Genomic DNA, 23242 nt, shown 5'->3' on the forward strand with positions numbered 1-23242 from the left:
ACCTGGAAGAGGGGAAACGGGAGCAGACCCAGGCAAGGACACCACACACTCCCACCGTCTGACTCAGACAGCTTTCAAGGGCATCTGCTTCTCAGACTGTGGTATGCCTTTGGTCAAGTTTCAGAGCCCTGAAATGTTTTCGTCCATTTTGTCGTGCTTCGTAGGTGCTTTTGGGGGAGAGGATTTGCCTAGAGTGAGGAGGTCAGCAAATCCTTCTTTAAATATTTTTGAGCTTTGTTCTGGGAAGCAGTTAGGAAACTTGGCTGAGGAGTATGGGGGATCTTAATGCCTTGGAAATAATTTGATCTTTTCAGGGCTTGCTTTTAAACTTGTTAGGCAGGACCAGACTCGCCTTTAGTCTCTAGTTAATTTGGCCCCACTCCTGAGCAGCGGGCTCGGGGTCCTGCACGAGATGCCTGTGTGTTTGGTGGTCTTTCCACTCTGGCTGTGTGGGCCCTGGGGATTGTGCCGCCTGCTCGTGGGCCATCCGCTCCCAGCCCCGCACGCGTCCGTCCGTCCGTCCGTCCGCACTCAGCCGCCGGCTGTGGGCCCCTGCGGACGGCAGCGTTCTCTCTCTGCGCCTTCCTCACGACTCTGTCCTGTGAATCCTACCTGCCTTGGCCTCCCGAAACCCGACCTCTGTCTCCTCAACTCAGGGAGACTGCTGGACCCTGTTTGAGTTCCCTCTTCCTGTGCTAGGCCAAGGCCTAGCAACTCTCTCCAGCAAGGAAGCTGGGCAGAGCCGGGCTGGTCTCATTTGTTTCTCTCTTCTCGTCCAGTGTCTGAAAGGCTGAGGTTTTGTACGTCTTTTCAGTTGTTGACGACAGGCGGGTATATCTGGCCCCTGTTGCTCCATCCTGGTTGGAGGCCCCCCTTAGACTTCCTGCTTACAGGATGCTGTGCCCCAGCCCAGCTCCACCTTGTGCCCCGCTGTTGGGGGCGCGTCCGGTTTTCCCCAAATCTCCCTGCAGTTCTCATGGCGGCCAGGAGGGGGCGCCGCTCTCAACATTCACGAGCAGTCCTGCAACGTGCGGCCACCACCTGGTCTGGTATCCACGCGGAGACAGGACACATGACATCTACCAGGGGCTCCTGGAGGTTTGTCTCTGGGGAATGGGCTTTGGTCTGACTGTTCCTGAAGTTGCTGTGGTGGTGACCATAATACCTAACGCTTACTAAGCATGGCTAATGTGCGCTTCGGCACTAGGCTAAGTTTTCGATCCGTTAGTCCTCGTGATGATACGAGGGGGCACTACTGTCATGCAGGTGTGAACCCTTTAGTGCCGGAATGTGGGGCCTCCTGGGGTTTCCTGAAGGAGTGGCCAGAGGGAAGGCCGAGGCCTGGAGGGTCACTTGGGCCAGCGGCTATTTGCCAAGAGGTGCGGAACGATTTCAGCACTTGAACAACCGGGCCCGCTGTGCTAGTGAGTACCCACCAAGCTCCACTCCTGTGCAGCGTCACAGAGGTGCTGGCCTTTGCAAGCTCCAGTGTGGCTGAGACAGAGTAGAAAGCTTGGCAGGTTTGCGGTCACCTCTGCTTACAAGAGTTGACAGGCCTACGTTCACGACTCGGGCCATCTCCCAACACCCCACACTCCAGCCCCACTGAGCTTTCCAGCAACCTCTTCATCCCAGGCCTCGGCTGCCCCTCTTCCCTCCTCCTGGAGTCCTTTGCCCTCTTCCCTCTGCCCGGCTGACTCGGTTCATCCTTCAGGTGCCTGCACAGGCATTAGTTCCTCCAAGAAGCCTTTCCTGACACCCAGATTTGGGTAGGGGCTCCTGTTACGTGGCCCCCTGGGTCCTTGTGCACCCCTGTCCTAACCCTTAGTGATGGCCATGACATGGGAACCACGGGAGACTGCGTGTCCCCAGCGCAGCGTACCATGCCCAGTGCATGGTGGGTACTCAACAAATACTTGTTGAGAGGGCTTTAGAAAGGGCTCCTGGGTGGCAGAGGCTGTCAGAGAGTGGTCTGGGGCAGAGGCCAGGTCTGCTTAGAGCCCCGCAGTCTTAGCAGACAGACAACCACACAGGGGAAGAAGCTGAGAACTGGGGTCCAAGGGACCATGACAAATTGAGAATTGCTATCAGGGGTCTCAGCAAACCTCTTCTGGTCCCGAATGCCATGGGCTCTGAGCCTGTTTCCCTTCTCCCCCTTCTCCCCCTTATCCCACCCCCTCATCCCGGGCCAGGCCAGACACTACTGGTGCTTTTCTGTCTCCCTCTTTTGTTCAGGTGGTTCCCTCCTCCCAGAACGCCAGTTCCATACCCCTCCACGGAGCCCTCCCAGATCTCCTCCTGTCCTCTCCCGTGAAGATTTATTTGATCCTTAGGTTCATGGAGCACTGTGTTTGTCCCTCAGTGGAAATGAGGTAGACTGCTGACTCACATTAGGCTGTTTACATGAAAATGATTGTCCTTTGCTTGATGACTTGTGATATAGAAAAAAACAATAATAAAAAAGAAAAAGAAAATCATTGTCCTGAGTTACACAGTTACACAGGTCTCTAAACTCAGGCAGTTGATACTAAGTACCTTCTTTTTCTCTTTTTTTAGAGACAGGGTCTCACTGTGTCACCCAGGCTGGAGTGTAATGGCCTGATCTAGCTCACTGCAGCCTCGAACTTCTGGGCTCAGGTGATCCTCCTGCCTCAGCCTCCAAATTGGCTAGGTCTACAGGCCCACATCACCATGCCTGGCTAATTTTTCTTTTCTTTTTTTTCTTTTTTTGAGACACAGTCTTGCACTGTTGCCCCAGGTAGAGTGCAGTGGTGTCATCATAGCTCACTGCAACCTCAAACTCCTGGGCTCGAGTAATCCTCCTGCCTCAGCCTCCCCCGTAGCCAGGACTACAGGCATGTGCCACAACATCCAGCTAATTTTTGTATTTTTAGTAGAGATGGGGTCTTGCTGTTGCTCTGGTTGGTCTCAAACTCCTGACCTCAAGCAATCCTCCTGTCTCGGTCTCCCAGAGTGCTAGGATTAAAAGTGTGAGCCACCTTGCTGGGCCTATTTTTCTTACTTTTTGTAGAGATGGGGCCTCAGTGTGTTGCCCAGGCTGGTCTGAAGTTCCTGGGCTCAAGTGACCCTTCCATCCCAGCCTCCCAAAGTACTGGGATTGCAGGCTTGAGCCACAGCGCCCAGCCCCAGGTCTCTCTTCTTAGACAACAACTCTGAACTCTTTTTAGCTGTTTCTGCTGGTATTTACCTCCATGTTTCTAATAACATACTGCTATTTAAAAATTCATCACTGTCAGACATTGTCTTTTTTTATAATTTTATTGAGTTATATAATGTATGTACCATTCAATTCACACATTCAAGGTGTACAATTCGATGATTTTTAGTATATTCAGAGTGGTACAACCATTGCCACAATCAATTTTAGAACATTTTTATTACCTCAAAAAGAAACCCTATACCCATTTCTCCCTTCACCTTCCTAGTCCCTAGAAAAATGACCAATCTATTTCTATTTCTATGGATTTGCTTTTTTTCTAGACATTTTATACAAATGGAATCATATACTTATGTGGTCCTTTGTGACTTGCTTGTTTTATAGCATAATCATTTTTTTCCAGGTCTCATACAGTGTGTCTTGGCGTGATACTTTTAAGCTTCATCCATGCTGTAGCATGTACCAGTGCTTCATTCTTTTTGATAGCTGAATAGTATCCATGCTATGGCTGTGCCACATTTTGTTTATCATTCATCAGTTGATTTACACATGGATTGTGTCTACTTTTGGAAATTATAAATAATGCTGCTATCTGGCCGGACGCAGTGGCTCATGCCTGTAATCCCAGCATTCTGGGAGGCCAAGGCAGGCAAATCATTTGAGCTCAGGAGTTCGAGACTGGCCTGAGCAAGAGCGAGACCCCGTCTCTACTAAAACAAAATAGAAAGAAATTATGGACAACTAAAAATATATAGAAAAAACTAGCCGGGCATGGTGGCGCATGCCTGTAGTCCCAGCTACTTGGGAGGCTGAGGCAGGAGGATGGCTTGAGCCCAGGATTTTGAAGTTGCTGTGAGCTAGGCTGACACCACGGCACTCTGGCCTGGGCAACAGAGTGAGACTCTGTCTCAAAAAAAAGAAAGAAAGAAAGAAATTTCTGGAACATATGGTAACTCTATGTTTAGCATTTTGAGGAGCTGCCAGACTGTTTTCCAAAGTGGCTGCCCAATTTCACATTCCCATCGGCAGTGTATAAGGGTTAGATGTTATGTCTTGAATACCTGTTAGAATAGTTGAGGATCAATGACAGTTTCAACTGGACTCCGAAATATGTAAACCAGATGAAAATGGTTGGTTCTTATGGACATGGGAGCAGGTACAGTCAGTCCCAGCAGGAAACAATCCGACTCAGATGGTTCTAGAGCAGTGCTATCCAATAGAACCTTCTGAAATGATGGAAATTTCCCTATCTGTGCTGTTCAAAATGGTAGCCACTAGCCACATTGGCTACTGAACACTTGAAATCTGGCAGTGCAACTGAGGAACTGCATTTTAAATTGCATTTAATTTTAATTTAATTTATTATTTATTTTTATTTTCTAGAGACAGGGTCTCGTTATGTCACCTAGGCTGGTCTCAAACTCCTGGCCTCCAGTGATCCTCCTGCCTCAGCCTCCTGAATTTTGATTAATTAATTAATTATCTTTTTGAGACAGAGTCTTGCTCTGTCACCCAGGCTAGAGTGCCGTGGCATCAGCCTAGCTCACGGCAACCTCAAATTCCTGGGCTCAAGCAATCCTCCTGCCTTAGCCTCCCAAGTAGCTGAGACTACAGGCTCACACAACCACACATGGCTAATTTTTTCTATTTTTAGTTGCCCAGATAATTCTTTCTATTTTTAGTAGAGATGGGGTCTTGCTGTTGCTCAGGCTGGTCTCGAACTCTTGAGCTCAAGTAATCCTCCTGCCTCAGCCTCCCAGAGTGCTAGGATTACAGGCAAGAGTCACTGGCCAGCTAATTAATTGAAATTTAAATACCCACATGTAGCTAGTGGTTATCCTACTGGAAAGTGCAGTTCTAGAAGCTTTGATATAGGGACTACTTGCAGAGATACGGGTATGCTTAAATAAACCTACAAGGAATATTGAAGCAACCATGGGGAGGTGTAACTGCCTGTGGGACTGACAGGGTAAGGGAGAGAAATTGTGCTACTGAAACTCATCAAGAGCTGGAGACACAGAGGGAAGGGCCACCTGACAGCGCTGCAGATGGGTGGGGAGGATGAAGCCACTGCCAGAGACGCAACCCACAGCAGGAAGGGAACAGGGAAAAAAGGTCCCGACTCCTCTCTCCCTCCGAGCTCCAGCCGCTCCTCCGTTTAGCTGAACCCAAGGGGAAGTCAGAAGGCAAGGGAGCCTCCGGGGCAGAAAGGAGGGCAGAGAATGGGTCTAGGGGGTGGGGGTGGATGGCAACCATCCCAGGGTGACAACCCCAAAGCACCACCTCTAAACCCCGGTGCTCTGAGGAGCCCTGTCTGAAACCACTTCCTAGGTGGAAGACATCGAACTGAACAGAAACTGAACAGAAAGATGCAGGGGCAGGTGGGACCCCTCGAGTGCTCTTCTCGAGGGTCTTTGCTGAGTTCTTAAAGGCTGAGGCAGGAAAAGAAAAAAAAAAACCTCTGTGCTGGGGGAGGAGCAGGTTTGGGGGAGTTTTACTGATATTTTCTCATTTAACTTCATAACTGTCCTGGAGAAAGCAGCACCACTGCCTTCAATTTAGAGCTGGGACAAGGAGGAGCAGTCGGGGACACCTATCTTGGCACTGGAGGACTGGAGGAAGGCCACTGCGGTGCGATGCTGGCTGCTCATTCAGTTGGTCAGGGGCTGGGACAGGCCTAGAACTGTGTCTGCTCTGGCCGAGACCTGGCTGGCCACGGCCTCTGGCTTTGGAAATCTGTGATGACTGCCACCACCTGTGTCTTTGCCAGGCACACAGATCAGCCCTTACGTGAGATGCTGGAATCCCATCAGACCCCCAGGCGCACGTCCTGGACTCCTGATTCTCCAGCTCTTCTCAAAAGCCCAGCTGAGAAACAACCTAGATCTTCAGGGCTGGGTGATCCCTAGTTAAGTCCTATATATTCCAAATTACAGCTGTGGGTCAAATCAGATCAACAGAAACCTAAACAGATGACTCTAATGGAATACAAAAGGGTTTGAACTAGCACCTAGTTTATTTTTTATTTTTTTATCTTTTTATAGAGAAAAAGAAAAAGGCTGGTCTTGAACTCCTGAGCTCAAGTGATCCTCTCGCCTGGGCCTACCCAAAGTGCTAGGATTACAGGCGTGAGCCATTGCGCCCGGCTGCACCTAGTTTTGAATTCTGATTCCAAATATACCCCTTACAGGCTGGGCGCTGTGGCTCATGCCTGTAATCCTAGCACTCTGGGAGGCCGAGGCAGGAGGATCGCTTGAGGTCAGGTGTTCGAGACCAGCCTGAGCAAGAGTGAGACCCCTATCTCTACTAAAAGTAGAAAGAAATTAGCTGGACAACTAAAAATATATGGAAAAAATTAGCCTGGCATGGTGGTGCATGCCTGTAGTCCCAGCTACTTACTCAGGAGACTGAGGCAGGAGGATTGCTTGAGCCCAGGAGTTTGAGGTTGCTGTGAGCTAGGCTGATGGCACGGCACTCTAGCCTGGACAACAGAGTGAGACTCTGTCTCAAAAGAAAAAACAAAAACAAATATACCCCTTACCAACTATGTGACTTTGGGCAAGACACTTAACCTCTCTGCATGGCCACTGCCCTCTCTGTAAGGGGGTAGCACCCATCTCACATGTCGTCTCCTAATCCACACTCACCCTTGAGGTGAGCTTGTCCAGACTCTTGGCTTTGAACACCATTCAAATGTTGATGTCCCCAGTGAACTCTTTATCTTCTCCCCAAAACCTGCTCCTCCCCTAGCCTTCCTATATCAGAAAATGACAGTTCTAGTCTTACAGTTGGCCTGGCCAAAACCTTGGTCTTGTCCTTGATCCCCTCTCTCACACTCTAGGATCCAGTCTGTTAAGAAATCCCGTTGGCTCCACCTTCAGAGGATACTCGGCTTCTGACCTCTTTCCCCACTATCACCTGATACAGACCTGGTCCCTCGTCCCCTGACTTGGAGTGGTGGCCTCCTCATTGCCTTCTCTGCTTCACACTTGCCCCTCAGTCTGTCACCCCCAGAGCAGCCAGAAGGAGCCTTTCAAAGTCGAAGCCCTCCACTGACTTGGAGTAAAGGTCCCAGGATGACCTAAGGCCATGCCCGATGGCCCCCTTTCCTCCCTGACTTCCTGTCCCACCCTTTCCCCTTCACATCTGCTCCTTGGGGTGTCCAGAACACACCAAGCATGATTCAGTTTTAGGGCCTGAGAACTGGCTTTGTCCTCCTCTGGAATTCCCTCCCCAGGTATTGCATGGTTCCCTCCCTCACTTCCCTCAGGGCTCTGCTCAGATGTCACCTCTCAGAGAGGCCTGCTTGTAGAAGGTAGTCCCTCTCCCCCTTTACTGCCTGTGTTCCTCCATAGTACCTGCAGCATATGTTTGTTTAGAGTCTGCCTCAGTCTGGAGAAGGTCACGTCCCGGAGGACAGGTGACTGGGACTTTATTTCACTCATTATCATATTCCTATGCCTGACACATGGTTGGTGTTCAACAAATGTTTGTGGGATAAATGAACAAATTAATACTGTTGTGAGGTAGATACTCTATTCCCATTTTAAAGGTGAGGAAATCTGAGACTTGGAAACGTCCGAGGGCACACGGTTAATGAGTGGTGTCTGCCTCAGGCTAGTCTGGCTTTAACGCCAGGCCCCTGCTCGTGACTGGCGCGTTGCCTCTGCCGTCACATCCATGACATCAACCAGCATGATGTATGTTCTTATATGAAAATTAATTTTAGAAGTGAGTGCCAGGAGAACATCGGACTTCTCTGAGGAACTACTGCATTCCTTCCTTTTTGACTGTAATAATTCATGCAAGTGTTTCCTCTTAGGGCCAGCCCCAGGAAGCTCAGAGCCAAATGAGGAGTTGGTGACTCTATCAGCCCTTTTTGAGGCTTCGGAATTTTTTCCTTCACTTATGTAAACCTCATCACCAGCTGCTTCCTGTTCTTTAAGAAAGAATTAGGTTGTACTTGATATCTTTGGGGTTCGGACGTGTGGGGGCGTGGGCCTTCTTTCACTGGGCAGACACTAGGTGGGCTTTTCGGCCTGAAGGTGGATGTTTTTCAGCTGAGTGAAATTGTCATGTGATATTTCTCTGCTCATTCTCCTCCTTCCATTTTAATGGTTCTCTCTTCTTGGCACTCTTATTGGTTGGCCTTTGGCCTCTTGGGTTGATCCACGGTGTCTCTCTGGTGAGGAGTACTCTTTGTCCACCAAAATCCAATGATCCCTTCTCCCCCGGGAACATGGCTGCACTGCATTTCCCAGCCTCCTTTGCAGCCAGGCATGGTCATATGACTAAGTTTTCACCAATAGAATGTGATGGAAGTGATATGTGTGATTTCATGTCTTAGGTCTTAAGAAGGTGAGCCAGCCCCATGCTCTCTTTTCCCTTTCTGCTAGTTAGAACTCCAGGCAACAGACTCAAACATCCAGATGACAACGGTGCCCTAGTAGATGGCAGAGCAGTGACTGGGAAGGGACCTGGGCCCCTGAATGATGTGAGGAGCAGAGCCACCTTCCCAACCACCACCACCGCTTAACTTGGGCATGTCCATTAGAGAGAAATAATCTGCCTTGTTCTCTAGGCCACTACGTCATTGGATCTCTGTTACGGCAGCACAGAACTGCTGTCCCTCGGATTTTCTCCCCCACCCCTATACTTTTCTAGGGTTCTATTTTCTGGGATAGTTCCTTGGCTTTTTATTCCAATGTTGTTAGTAATTCAGTATCACGGTTTGAATTTCTAAGAATTCAGTCTTGTGCTCTAATTATTTCTTCTTTTTTTTTTTTTTTGAGACAGAGTCTCACTTTGTTGCCTGGGCTAGAGTGAGTGCCATGGCGTCAGCCTAGCTCACAGCAACCTCAAACTCCTGGGCTCAAGCAATCCTTCTGCCTCAGCCTCCCGAGTAGCTGGGACTACAGGCATGTGCCACCATGCCCGGCTAATTTTTTCTATGTATATTTTTAGTTGTCCAGATAATTTATTTCTGTTTTTAGTAGAGACAGGGTCTCGCTCAGGCTGGTCTCGAACTCCTGACCTCGAGCGATCCACCCGCTTCGGCCTCCCAGAGGGCTAGGATTACAGGCATGAGTCACCGAGCCCAGCCTCTTTTTTTTTTTTTTTTTTTTTGAGACAGAGTCTTGCTCTGTTGCCCAGGCTAGAGTGAGTGCTGTGGCATCAGCCTAGCTCACAGCAACCTCAAACTCCCGGGCTCAAGCGATCCTCCTGCCTCAGCCTGCCTCAGCCTCCCGAGTAGCTGGGACTACAGGCATGCACCACCATGCCCGGCTAATTTTTTTCTATGTGTATTTTTAGCTGTCCAGATCATTTCTTTCTATTTTTAGTAGAGATGGGGGTCTCACTCTTGCTCAGGCTGGTCTTGAACTCCTGACCTTGAGCGATCCTCCCACCTCAGCCTCCCAGAGTGCTAGGATTACAGGCGTGAGACACTGCGCCTGGCCTCTAATTATTTCTTTTTCATAACACCCTATTTTTATTTTAAGGAAGTAGTATCTTCTCAAATTTCTCTAAGAATATCAGATTTTTATTTCTTTTTATTTAGATAAATTCTGATTCCTCCAGGATTCCTTTTCATTTTTTATCTACTTATATGCTTCTGGCTATAAATAACTAAAAATCCAACTTATAAGAAACTTTGGAGGCCTCAATGATCCCGTGCTGTGCGTCTCTGCCTGCCCGGAACCCTGCAATGTTTTCGTTATCCTGGGGCCAGTTCCTCTCAGAGTTGTGGAATTTGTCCTTAATCATGACTGGTGGGAGGGAAAAGTCACTGCCCCTGGTTCTCTTTTTAAAAGTAAGGAAGGGCTTGGAGCAGTGGCTCACACCTGCAATCCTAGCACTCTGGGAGGCCGAGGCAGGAGGACTGCTTGAACCTAGGAGTTCGAGACCAGCCTGAGCAAGAGCAAGACCCCATCTCTACAAAAAATAGAAAAATTAGCTGGGTGTGGTGGTGCTCGCCTGTAGTCCCAACTACTCAGGAGGCTGAGGCAGGAGGATGGCTTGAGCCTAGGAGTGTGAGGCTGCAGTGAACTAAGATGATGCCACTGCACTCTACCCAGGGTGACAGAGAAAGACTCTGTCTCAAAAATAAAATAAAATAAAAGTAAGAAGAAGCCTTCCTGAGAAACCTCCCTTCCTGGCATCTCAGTGGCTGGACTTGGAACACATGTCCTTTCCTGATGCAGTCATGGGCCAGGGGCAAACTTTCTCTTGGAGCTGAAGGAGGGGTCAGAGTCCCTGATGCGTCTGGAGGGAGGCCCCTCCATGAATTGGGGTCTGCTGGGACGGGCGGAGAAAGCATGGACGATGGGCTTGGGTTATCTGTGTGTTTCCCTTTCGTGCTGCAAGCTCTGAGTGTCTGGTATTTCTTTAAAGTCCGTTCCTACTTCAGAGTGAGCCAATAAAAGGTGAATAGGGGCTTTCAATGGTGGATTAGGGCTTTTTAACTTGAAGGCTGGACTTTTATATCAAGTGTGAAAATAAAATAAAGACGTATTTAGGTGCAAGATTACTTAGAAAATTTACCTTCTTCTTAGGGAGGTCACTTTCTTAGGGAGCAACTTGAGAATATGCTTCAGCAAAATCGAGAGGGGCAGCCATGAAAGAGGAGGATATTTGGTACAGGAAATAGGAGATCCCACCCAGAAGAGAAATATCTGCTGGTCCCAAGATGAAGCTGTGTGGCAGGGGAGAAGATAGGCAATCCCCAAGCAAGGAATTAGGAAAATCCGTTAGAACTCTAAGAAAAATTAAAAGCTATATAACAAAGGATAGGTAATCATAGGAAATTATTGGCTGTGCACTAAGTAATATTTACAGTCTCTTAAAAAGCAAAGAAAATTAATAGTTTTTAGATTCAAACTCTGGACCAGATAGCGTTGATCTCAAATATCTGAGATTATGGCAATATTCTGTGCTATTCAGTACGACAGCCACTTAGCCACATGTGCTTTTTGAGTGCTTGAAATGCGCCTGGCTAGTTGCAGCTGAGGAACTGAGTTTTAAATCTTATTTAATTTTAATTCATGTAAGTGAATATAGCCTCCTGTGGCCAGTGGCTGCTCTATTGGATAGTGTGGCTCTAGACAATATGAGCAAGAGAATGCCAATGTTGTCACAAAGTGACAATCAAGAATTTATTAAGGCAGTATTTATGCAGCACTCAGGGGTGCTGGGCACTGTTCCAAGGTCTCCCTAACTCACTGAATCCCCACAACAACAGTGCCAGGCAGGAGTTGTTATCCCAATCCCTTTCTCACAGAGGAGCTAACGGAGAGGAGCACAAAAAGGTTATACTGTCACCCAAGGTCACACACTCAGTTGCTGAGCCCCACCTGGCCCCGGGAAGTCTGGCTTGAGACTACTCGCTTAACCACTGTGCCCCGCTGGGTCTGATAACTGATATCAAAAATGATCACAGAGAGGTATTATTTAAAGTTACAAAAGCAACTTTTGTCCCAGTTACAAAGGGCCTGAAGAGAGGGATTTAACTGGCCCGGGAGGTGGGACCTGGCTGGGGCAGGGCCTTGGGTCACATGCTCATCTGAGAGGATGGCAGGCAGCAACAGCAGAATTAGCACAGTGCTTAGGAATGTGGACCCTCCGGAAGAACTGAGACTAGACAAAGTTAAAAGCATTAAAAATGGTTTCTTTTGAGACCATGACTCGAGGGGAAGGGAGCGGATTATTACTATTTATGGTAAACCCTTCTGTGCCTATAATATGTATTACTTTGATATAAGTTAAGAAACAATACTTTTTAATTTTTATTTTATTTATTTTTTGGAGACAGGATCTTGCTCTGTCACCCAAGCTGGAGAGCAGTGGCATGATCTAGCTCACTGCAGCCTCCAACTCCTGGGCGCAGGGACCCTCCTGCCTCAGCCTCCCCTGCAGCTGGGACTTCAGGCGCCGCCACCTCACAGTAGTTTTCACTGACTAAGTTAGTCCCTAAACATCTCCTTTCTGACCAGATGCCTGTTCCCCAGAGGACAAGGACTGCATGACTTGTCAGTCTTGTTCCCTGAGAGGGTTGTGGATGGAAGAAAGGGCCCCAGGCCCTGGAGGATCAGAAAGGGCATTAACAGCGTCCCAGGTGAGCAGACATAGTTAAAGTGGTGACGACAGATTTTATTCAGTAACTACCAAAGGTGGGGAAAGAGTGAGCTCTGTTCTGGTTTATACGGGCCGGTTTGGGCCTTTTAAAGAACGCATGAGGGAGGGGGAGCTGGGCCCGAAGGGTCGGTGAAGTGCAAAAGGACAAGGGTTGCTCAGTGTTCAGGGAGAGGCCCCCGCTGGCTGGCAGCCAGGGAAGTTAGGGGGCTCTGTTCCCCGTCACCCCCCGGTAACTCTCAGGGAATGGCTCTGGGTCTTAGAGAGAGCTGCTGCTGGTTGCAAGACATACATATTTATATTTGTAAGGCTTTTGTAGTAAATGCTCTAAGAAATGGGTCCGCTGTGTGTTGGCTGAGCTCCCTGTTGGCGCTGAGCTTCCCTGGCAGGCTTTTTAATGGGGGCTTGGCTGGAGTAGACCTGTGCCGTCCCCCACAGCAGCCCCTCTCTCGGGACAGCAGCCGGTAGTATCAGGATCTTACTGAGGATCCCTCACCCTGTCTAATTGAATTCACCCAAGATCTTTGAAAAATAGTATTAATACGCCTGTTTTACAGATGAAGAAACTGAGGCAGAGAGATTACATGCTTGACTCCAGGCCACACAGCCAGTAGGTGATGCACCCGGGAGTCACGCTGTGCTGCCTGACCCCTCTTCCGTGGCCTCCCTGGCCCTAGGCTTCCCTCAGTTCCTGGTGGCCTTGGCGTCTGGCTAGGAACAGGCCCCTGGAAGACCTGCCTGCAGGCACCTGGGCCCTGGGGAGGGCGGGGCTGTCATTTCAGTAGAGACAGGCAGACCTCTGGTGACCTCTGGTGACCTCCTCAAGGCTGGCTGGGCAGGGCCTTGCAGTGCGGGCATCCCCAGCCTCCCACTGCCCGCCTGTGGCCCACCCCCCTCTGCCTCTTCGCCTTTGCCCACTCAGTTCTTCAGCCTGAGAAGTCTTCAGCCAATAAACATCACAAACCCAAACTCTGTAATTTTTTTTTTTTTTTTTTGAGACAGAGTCTCGCTCTGTTGCCAGGGCTAGAGTCCCAGCCTCCCGAGTACTTGGGACTCTGGTACACGCCACCATGCCCGGATAATTTTTTTCTATATATTTTTAGCTGTCCAGCTAATTTCTTTCTATTTTTAGTAGAGACGGGGGTCTCGCTCTTGCTCTGGCTGGCCTCGAACTCCTGACCTGGAGTGATCCTCCCGCCTCAGCCTCCCAGAGTGCTAGGATTACAGGCATGAGCCACTGCGCCCGGCCCCAAACTCTGTAATTTTAAAGAGATTTACTCTGAGCCAGATTTGAGGACCATGACCCAGAGCCACGCCCAAGAAGCCTTGAGCAAGTGGCCTCGCTGTGGCTGGGTCACAGTTTGGTTTTATACATATCAGGGAGACTGGTTACAGGTAAAGTCATCAATCAGTATGTGGGAGGCCTACATTGGCTTGGCCTGAAAAGGTGGGCCGTCTCTAAGGCAGGGGTGGGGCGTGGGGAGGGGCTTACAGGTTATAGGTGGATTTAAAGATTCTTGGCTTGTAATTGATTAAAGATAGGAAGCTTTGTCTAAAGGCTTGGAATGTTTTAAGATAAGGAGCTGTTTATCAGAGATGAGCCACTGAGCCATGGGACATAGATTTGTTGTGTAAATTGAGGACCTGCACGTGTGTCTTGCAAACCCTCAGGCCTGTCAGTGGGTTACAAAGGATGTCCCCCAGAACGGAGGGGGCATGATGAGGCATGTCTGACCTCCCTCCTCCTGGCAGGCAATTTAGTTTTAGGATATTCCTTTGGCCACGAGGGGGTCCATTCGGTCAGCCTGTGTGGGGGTGAGCTTTAAAATTTTATTTTCATTCACAGAGCCCACTGTGTACCAAGCACTTTCCAGGTGCCGTGGGCACAGTGTGAGCGGATGTGCACAGCCATGAGGCCATGCCAGAGTGGGGAGAAAGACAGAAGCAGAGTAAGAGTCAGTCGCACAGTACATTGGAAAGTGAGAGGTGCTACAGAGAGAAAGCAGGGGCGGGGTAGGGGTGCAGGCCTGGGGAGGGGGTGCAAGTTGAAATAGGGTGGCCAGGCAAAGACATTCTGAGAAGGTGACATTCCAGCAAAGACTATGAGAAAGGGAGTCTTGCAGGTATCTGGGGGAAGAGCCTGGGGTGGGCAGGCAAAACAGACAGTGCAGAGGCCTCCAGGATTGCCTTCTGTAGGAACAAAAAGGGGCCTGGGTGGTGGGGTGGGGGGTGCCTGTGTGGCGGGGCAGAGGCAGCATTGGTAAGAGAGTTTTGCAGGGCAGATCAGGTATGGTCGACTCTGAGTCGGCTCCTCAGGGTTCAGAGCAGAGGAGGGCGGGATGGATGTTTCACCTGGGTCCCTCTGGCTGCTCCCTGGAAAACAGCCAGAGGCGGACGAGGTCACACACAGGGAGACGGGGTGGAGACTATCACACGGTCTAGGCCAGGGAACATGGAGGCTTGGGCCCCCGGGGGGTAGCAGTGAGGTAGGGGAGAAGAGGGGTCAGATTCTAGTTCTTTCTATTTTTCAGTATGTTGTTTTATTTTGAAAAATTCAGAAGTCAGAGAAGTTGCAAGAATGATACAACGAACATCTGTAGATGCTTCACTACCTATTAACATCTTGCCACATATGCTTTATTTTTTATTGCCTATATTATTATTTTTACTGTTACTATTTTTGAGTGTGTGGAACTACTTAAGAGGAAGTTTGTAACCCTTTTCTTCTGCCTATTTCAAACATGTATTTCCGAAGAACAAGGACATTCTCTTTCATGACCATAATATACTTATCAAACTCAGGAAGGTTAATGTTATTATTATCTACTTTATAGTCTATATTCAAATTTTGCTAATTATCCCAATGGTGTCCTTTTTTTATTTTTATTTTTATTTTTGAGACAGAGTCTCACTCTGTTCCCTGGGCTAGAGTGCCGTGGCATCAGCCTAGCTCACAGCAACCTCAAACTCCTGGGCTCAAGCGATCCTCCTGCCTCAGCCTCCCGAGTAGCTGGGACTACAGGCATGCGCCACCATGCCCGGCTAGTTTTTTCTATATATTTTTAGTTGTCCAGCTAATTTCTTTCTATTTTTAGTAGAGACGGAGGTCTTGCTCTTGCTCAGGCTGGTCTCGAACTCCTGAGCTCAAACAATCCGCCCGCCTCGGCCTCCCAGAGTGCTAGGATTGGGCCGGGCGCGGTGGCTCACGCCTGTAATCCTAGCACTCTGGGAGGCCAAGGCGGGCGGATTGTTTGAGCTCAGGAGTTCGAGACCAGCCTGAGCAAGAGCAAGACCTCCGTCTCTACTAAAAATAGAAAGAAATTAGCTGGACAACTAAAAATATACATTAAAAAAAAAAACTCAGCCGGGCATGGTGACACATGCCTGTAATCCCAGCTACTCGGGAGGCTGAGGCAGGAGGATCGCTTGAGCCCAGGAGTTTGAGGTTGCTGTGAGCTAAGCTGATGCCACGGCACTCTAGCCAGAGCAACAGAGAGAGAGACTCTGTCTCAAAAAAAAAAAAAAAGAAAGAAAGAAAGAAAAGTTAAAAAAAAAAAAGAATTTGGTTAAAATGACAATTTTGTCAAAAATGAATTTGGCCTTGGGAATTTCTTTAAAGGTTGGAAATCTTGTGCAGTCTTTCAATATTTTTCTCTATTTTCTAGAATTAAAAAACAATTTAACATCCACTAACTTTGCAGCCAATTATTCTTGCTTTTCTATTTTCAATAGCAAAAGGTTGAAACAACTTAGATGTCTGACAGTGGAATGGATCCTTTTCTTTTCTTTTCTTTTTCCTCCTTCCTCTTTCTCTCCCTCTATCCCTTTCTTATTAAAACAGAAAAAATATGTGACAATTACAGAAAAATAAACAAAGATATTTACTGCAGCAGTATTAGTGATAATGAAATATTAGAAACAATCTAAACATTCAGTGCGCCTATTTTATTCATATGGAAACATGTCCCCCAAATATTGTTGAGTATCAAAAGAAAAGTGCAGAAGAGAGTGTAAAATGAAACACTCAGTGCAAACAGGCACTGTTGGGAGTATTTATCTGGTGGTGCCAGATTTTATCTGGTGGAGCCTTTTCATTTGATCTCTGCTGACTGTTGGAGAAGCAGCCCACCGTGGGCACCCCTGAGCATCCCTGCACATTCTTGCTGGGTGTGCCAAGAATGCCAGGACCTGACAAACTACTCTTTACTTAAGGCATTTCTCAGTGTTGTGTTTGCCGTGAGCAGCCACCCTGACGGATGAAGTGGTGCCTCCCTTCGGAACACTGAGCAAGCTTGCCTGCTGCCAGCTACCCCCAAGCTCAGTGTTCCTCTGCTGCAGTGCAAGCCCACTGTGTGCCTGGCATCAGTCTGGGCCCTTCTATGTTGCTCCTGTGGAACTTGGGGGTAAGGAGAACTGATGCAAACCTCATGCTCTTGTTGCTTGCTGTGCTGCGAGTGATGGATTCCCATGTCTCTGACCCAGGAGTCTCGTGTCTTTGGGTCAGACTAACTTGTCAGTTTCTAAGTATGATACAGTCCCAGACTGCCATGAAACTGACATAATTTTCTATTATCCACATGAGTTGCTTTTACAATATAAAAATCAGTTTTGGCTTTTAAAAATTTTTTTAAATTTATTTTAGGATGAGGTCTGGCTATGTTGCTTGAGCTGAACTTGAACTCCTGGGCTTGAGAGATCCTCTTGCCTCAGCCTCCTGAGTAGCTGGGACTATAAGCACCCCTCACCATGCCTGGCTAAGTTTTCTATTTTTAGTAGAGATGGGGTCTCGCTCTTGCTCAGGTTGGTCTCGAACTCCTGACCTTGAGCGATCCTCCCTCCTCAGCCTCCCAGAGTGCTAGGATTACAGGCATGAACCACTGCGCCCAGCCTGATTTTTTTTTTTTTTTCAAAAAAGGCAAAGACCAAAAAATACATATCCCAAGAGTTAAAGCATACTAATTAGAGGAAAGTCAGGAAATAGAAATCATTCACAGAGGGAAATAAAGAACTCCCTACTCTCATCTATCCAAAGACTATTTGGTTAACCCCTCAGCAGACATCTTTCCTATTTTCCATCTAGATTCCTGCATCCTTAGGAGTCTTCTACAAAAATGCGACCATATCCTACACAGTGCTTAGTAACCACCTCGGTTTAGTCAAGCGTGCTACTGAGGGCCATCGTGGGGACCCACAGCTTCTGTGATGCAGTCAAGAGCTCCCCAGCCTGCAAAGGCTCTCACGGCCCCAGCCAGGCTCGGGGGCTTTCCCCTGCCCTGCTACTTCCTGGGAGCTCTTGGGACAGGAAATGGTGCCACCCAGGTCTTGGCCTAACAGCTCGGAGACCACAAATAGAAAGGAAATCACCCTCCCCGCCGACTGCCTCCTCTGCACCCTGAGTTCTCAAGGGTGTATTCCCACCACCCTGGCTCTGACTCCAGCCTGCCCCAGCATCATCCCTTGCTATCCTATTCCCCAGCTAAGACCCGGGAATCCCATGCCAGATCCCGCACATCCCCTCCCGCCTCAGTGAGCCCCAGAGCCCCCCGGCCCCATGCCAGACCCCAGAAGGAGCAGGTGAGGGTGCTGTCCTCACATAGCAGCTGCAGGAGCAGGGTGGGTGGGGCAGGATGCAGGGTGGGGTGGGTGGAGCCAGGGCCCCACTTCCTTTCCCCCTGGGGCCCTGTCTGCCCCAGTCCTGCCCCAGCCTCAGGAGGAGTTGGAGTGGCCTGGCCCCAGACCTGTGCCCTAATCAACTGAGCCGGTAAGGGGGTGTGACCTGGTGGGGTGGCCTGGTGGGACAGGGGCCTCAGTGGACCTGGGAATGTGCCTATGGCTTGAAAAGACCCTGACAGGTGATGGGAAAAGAGGACCAGGGGCCATAGGGCTGCACAGGATCAGGCAGGGTGGGAGGGGGTGGCTGTTGCTGGGGTCCGAACTGCCTAGGCTTGTGGGGGCCCCGGATGGGGCTGATGGGGCAGCTTCCAGCATCTGCTCACTTGTTATTTCTGATAATGATAAAAGCAAGGGTGGAAAAAGCCGTTAAACCACAAGCTGGGCCCGGCCGTTGGCAGGGAAGTGGGCAGGAGGGAGGGCCTGGCCCGGTCCTCCCCCAGCTCCCCGGCGTTCCGTTTCTCCAACCCCCTCTCACCTCAGGTCCCAACTCTGCGTGTGCCTTGCTCTGGAGATGGCCCTGCTTCTGCTCTTCTGGGCCCTGGTGGTGAGCCCAGAGGCTCTGGGCAACCAGACAACTTTGCAGCCGTCCAGCCCTGGAGGGTCCTCTTTGGTCTCACGTAACTCTGAGGCCCTGAACCTCAACTCAGTGATGTCCATCAGCTCGGTAACAAAGGACCCCAAGGATGACGGCACTGGGGACCAGGTTTCAAGCCCACCTCGAACTCCCACTGCCAGTGAGGTGTCCCCTCTTGGGACTTCCACTGGTGCTAGCACTGACCCCCCTGTGTCTGAGCCAACAGTCTCCCAGGAAGTTTCCCCCGAGAAGTCATCAATGCTCTTAGAAACCTCAAATGCAACCAGTGACCCTGCTGTTCCCACAGCAATATCCCACAATGTGACCAGTGGAATCATGACAGCTAGCTCTCTGGAGACCTCCAATGGGGCCAGCGGACCCCCTGTCACCACGGCCACTAGCTCTCTGGAGACCTCCAGTGGGGCCATTGGACCCCCTGTCACCATGGCAACTAGCTCTTTGGAGACCTCCAATGGGGCCAGCGGACCCCCTGTCACCATGGCAACTAGCTCTCTGGAGACCTCCAGTGAGGCCAGTGGACCCCCTGTCACCACGGCCACTAGCTCTCTGGAGACCTCCAATGGGGCCAGTGGACCCCCTGTCACCATGGCAACTAGCTCTCTGGAGACCTCCAATGGGGCCAGCGGACCCCCTGTCACCATGGCAACTAGCTCTCTGGAGACCTCCAGTGAGGCCAGTGGACCCCCTGTCACCACGGCCACTGGTTCTCTGGAGACCTCCAATGGGGCCGGCGACTCCTCCATCTCCAGTGTAAAAATATCCACGGTGATTACTCCTGTCGTCATGCCCTCCCCAAATCCACACGGGGGGTCGAAGGGCGTGCTGCTTGTGCCTGTGCTCATGGCCCTGCTGGTGGCCGTGGCCTTCATAGCTCTGCTCCTGCTGTGGCGCCACCGGCAGAAGCGGCGCACAGGGGCCCTGAAGCTAAGCGCGGGCAGAAAGCGCAATGGGGCGGTGGATGCCTGGGCTGGGCCAGCCCGGGTCCCCGAGGAGGGAGCCGCGACAGCGACAGCGGGAGGGCCTGGGGAGGACAAGGGCCCCGGGGTCCCCAACGGGGAGGAGTCCGGCCCGCGGCCCACGCTCACCACTTTCTTCGGCAGGCGGAAGTCTCGCCAGGGCTCCTTGGCCCTGGAGGAGCTGAAGCCGGAGTCAGGGCCCCGCCTGGGAGCGGAGGAAGAGCCGCTGGTGGGCAGTGCGGCCGGGGCCGGGGAGGACCGCACTTCCGATGGGCCCGAGGCGCGGCGGTGCTCGTGAGGGGCAGGAGCCGAGGGCCGCCCCCCGCCCGCGTCCTCCCGGCGGCTCCTCGGCTCCTGCCTCCGCGCCCGCCTCGCCCGCCTCGCCCTCGCCGCACCGCCGGCCGCCTGCGGACCGAGGCGGGAACCGCCCGGGCAGCCGCTACCTCTCCCCATCACCTCCTCTCCACCTCTCTAATCCTTGCAGCCAGCTGCCGGGACCCCATAATGCCAGACTCACTTGACCTGTGACTTCTCGGGGGATCCCCAGGGGTATCAGAGTCTGGAAAGAAGGAGAAATGACAACCCAGCCAACTCCCACCCACGATTAGCTTTCTGAAGCGCTTTTGCTCGGCCGGCCCCGTAGTGAGAAGGGCTGACCCCTGGGGCAGCCCAGAACCTCCCCTGGCTCAGGGCCGCGGGCCCAGCCCGGAGCACCAGCTGGGGGGGCCCTCAGCAAGCGCTCAGGTGGGCCTGTGGCCTTTCCCAGAGCACCTGGGCTCTAGGCTGGCCCAGGCTCAAGCCTCCACACTCTCCCCACCTATGGCCTGAGGCAGCCAGAGGCTTCGCTATTTCTCCTCCCAGGGGCGAAGGTGAGAAGAGTTTCTGGCCACCTGTAGTTCTGAGTCCCTCCACCGTCCACGGTGCAGTTTGTGGGTAAGAAGTGAGGATTTGACGATGTTTGTGAAGGGCAGTAGTGAGAACACACGGTGTGAGCGAGGGGCAGGAAGCGGTGCAGGGACTGTGGAGATGCCAGCCTGAGGGTGGGGGACACAGGACTCCTGAGAACATACGTGTCCTCCTCTTTGCTCAGATGGGGCAGACACAACAGAAAATTCACCTCTGTCTGCAGCCCAGTAAAGAATGCCCGTCCTGATAGAAAGACACGTGTGACCCAAGTCCCAGGTCTTCAGTTCAGCCACTGTACCCCTTCGTCACAGTCTGCCTCCCTCCAGGACATGCCGTGCGCCCATCACACACGCGCGTGCGGAGAGGAGTCTGCCCAGTAGTGGGAACTGGTGCTGCAAAACCCCTGGTCTCACTGACGCTTTCGCCCTGTTGTGTTTAGTCTTCGTGTGGGGGCTGAGCACCCTCCCTTCTCCAGGGAAATCAGTGACAGTGAGTTCAACAAGAGGAGACAGCCGGGAGCAGAGACTTCCCCAGTGGGTCTGGGGTGGAGAGCAGCCTAGGCTGCTGCCCAAGGAAGCACAGGGCTGATGTTTCCCCAGGGCAAAGAGGAAATTTGCAAAGAGGAAGTTGTTGAGTCAGAGGGTGCAGTGGCTGAGAGCTGACAGACTGACCTACAAAAAGAGACATGGGACCCACGTGTGTCTGACTGCCTTGTGGCCTGGGTGGGAGATGGGCAAGGGCCAGGTGGGTCAGTTTGTGAAGTAGGGGAGGGGAGGGGAGAGAAGGGCAGAAAGTGGCCTGCTCTGGGGGGAAGGGCTGAGCCAGATGGAACCCAGCCTCCCCCCACCACCACCACGAGGCTGAGCACCCATGGGGCTGTGTCTAGGCACCTTTTGCTACTTCTCACAAAGTGCTGTTTGGACTAACTGTAGCCAGGGAACGACAGAAGTGAGTTGCAAAAGTCTGTTAGAGATTCTGCAACTGTTGTCTTGGATTTGTCATACCAAGTGCCCCAATTTCAAGTTTAGAAAACACTGCCACTGAACTCCAAGGTCATCAGCTCCACCTCTCGATGGATAGATGCAGTCATTTCTGAACCATGACTGGTTTCCAGGGCAAATCCCGAAGGCAATGGGGTAGAGGTGGTAAGGCACCCAACAGAGCTTCCAGAGTCCAGAAAGTATCAAAATATCTTGTAAGTGTTAAAATAGAGGCACAAACAGAATTTTATGAGTGCACCGAAGGAAGAGAGTGAAATGCTGCCCCTGGACAAAGGTCGGAGGCTTAACCTGAGTTTGTCATTTGTCCTGGTCCTTTGTCACATCCACTGCTTTACTCCTGGGGGCTGTCACGCCTGGCCTGCCGCAGGTCCTCAGTGAATATGCATCTGAGTGAGTGAATGAATGAATGAGAGGACCCTTCAGAGATCTGAAGGCTCGAGAAAGGGAAGGGCACTCTTGGCAGTGGGGAGGGCAGGTGCAAAAACCTGAAAAGCAAAGCAGAGCGGTTCAATGTGGAATCTTTTTTGGGCAAATGTGGAATAGATGCTTTTCCATTCTCTAAAGGGAAAATCAAAGCAAAGGAAGCTACGTAGATATCGTAAGACCAAAAACAAAGGAGACAGAGAGAGAAACAATAAGGAAATATAACATATGAAGATAGGACCAAATATATCAGTTAGGAAAATAATTATAAAAGGCTTTTTGTACTTACCATCACTAAAAATCATATTTTCAAAAACTGTGTAATGACTTTCGAAAATGCCAACAATATAATGTTAAGCGGGGGAAAAAGTAAGTTACTAATCTGTAAATACATATGATTCTAGTTTTGCAACAAAAATTCAAAAACATATATAACAGAGAAAAAAAAGGAATCACCCCAAATTTGCTGTGGTTATTATCTCTAAGTTGGTGGGTTTATATGTGGTTTTTATTTTGTTTATACTTTCCTGTATTTTCCAAATTTTATACAATAAATATCTACTACTTTTACAGTTTGAAAAAATATTGGTAAAAAGGCTGTCCAAAGGGGTGGTGTGCTGTGTCTGGTTTGAGGAGAGCAGTGTGGCATGAGGTGGAAGGAGGGGTTGGAGCCGTGGAGCGAAGGGCTGGGGAGTTTGAATCTAGTTTGGAAAGTGGTAGGGAAGCCACAAACCCAAATCTGCTCCACTCCTGTTGTCCGGCCTCAGCAGAGGGGCGTAGCATCACGCATCTGGTGGCCCAGGCAAAACCTTAGAGCCATCAGGAAGCCCCAGTCTCTCCCCATCCCCACTCCCCAGGCGCTCAGTCCAGCTGGTTCTTCTTCCAGTGCCCCTTGGGTCCCTTCCTTCTCTTGAGGCCACCTTCACACCTCACCAGGGACCTCCTGAGACTTCCTTTTTGGTTTTCTGACCCCATCCCTTCCATCCTCTGTTCATGATGGTCCCAGGGACCCTTCTAAAAGGCTGCTCTGTCCAGGTGGTACCTCTGCACCCCCAAGGCCATCAGGGTGGAGCCCTCCTTCCTTGGCATGGAGTGTACGATCCCTCCCAGGCCAGCCCTGCCTCTCTGCTGCCCACCCAGGTGGGGCCAGCACTTGGCCCAGACACTCTAAGCCTCGTCAAATCCCTGCTGCTCCCTGAGTACGCCATGTGCCTTTTTTGGAGGGGCATGGGGGGATGGGAGAAGGGGGATGGATTAATAGTTTAAAATGTTGAAAATATTTGTTTTGTTCTGACAGTAAAATAACATTTTTTTCTCTTTTGAAAAACTTAATTACCAGCATGTTCCAGATTCTTAAATAACAAAATTCACACACACACAC

At 50.5% G+C, this 23242-nt stretch overlaps 1 protein-coding gene across 1 annotated transcript; it reads left to right on the forward strand.

The window, feature by feature from the left end:
- Positions 1-1181: 1181 nt before the first annotated feature.
- On the forward strand, positions 1182-22456 carry SPN (sialophorin). Its single transcript, XM_045542173.1, has 5 exons — positions 1182-1266; positions 1317-1424; positions 8575-8672; positions 17905-18068; positions 18461-22456. Exons 1-5 carry the CDS (start codon positions 1182-1184, stop codon positions 19827-19829), a joined length of 1824 nt encoding a protein of 607 aa, XP_045398129.1. The 3' UTR covers positions 19830-22456.
- Positions 22457-23242: the final 786 nt, after the last annotated feature.

The sequence above is a fragment of the Lemur catta genome, chromosome 2 (genome assembly GCF_020740605.2).
Source record: "Lemur catta isolate mLemCat1 chromosome 2, mLemCat1.pri, whole genome shotgun sequence".
Classification (NCBI taxonomy): Eukaryota; Metazoa; Chordata; class Mammalia; order Primates; family Lemuridae; genus Lemur; species Lemur catta.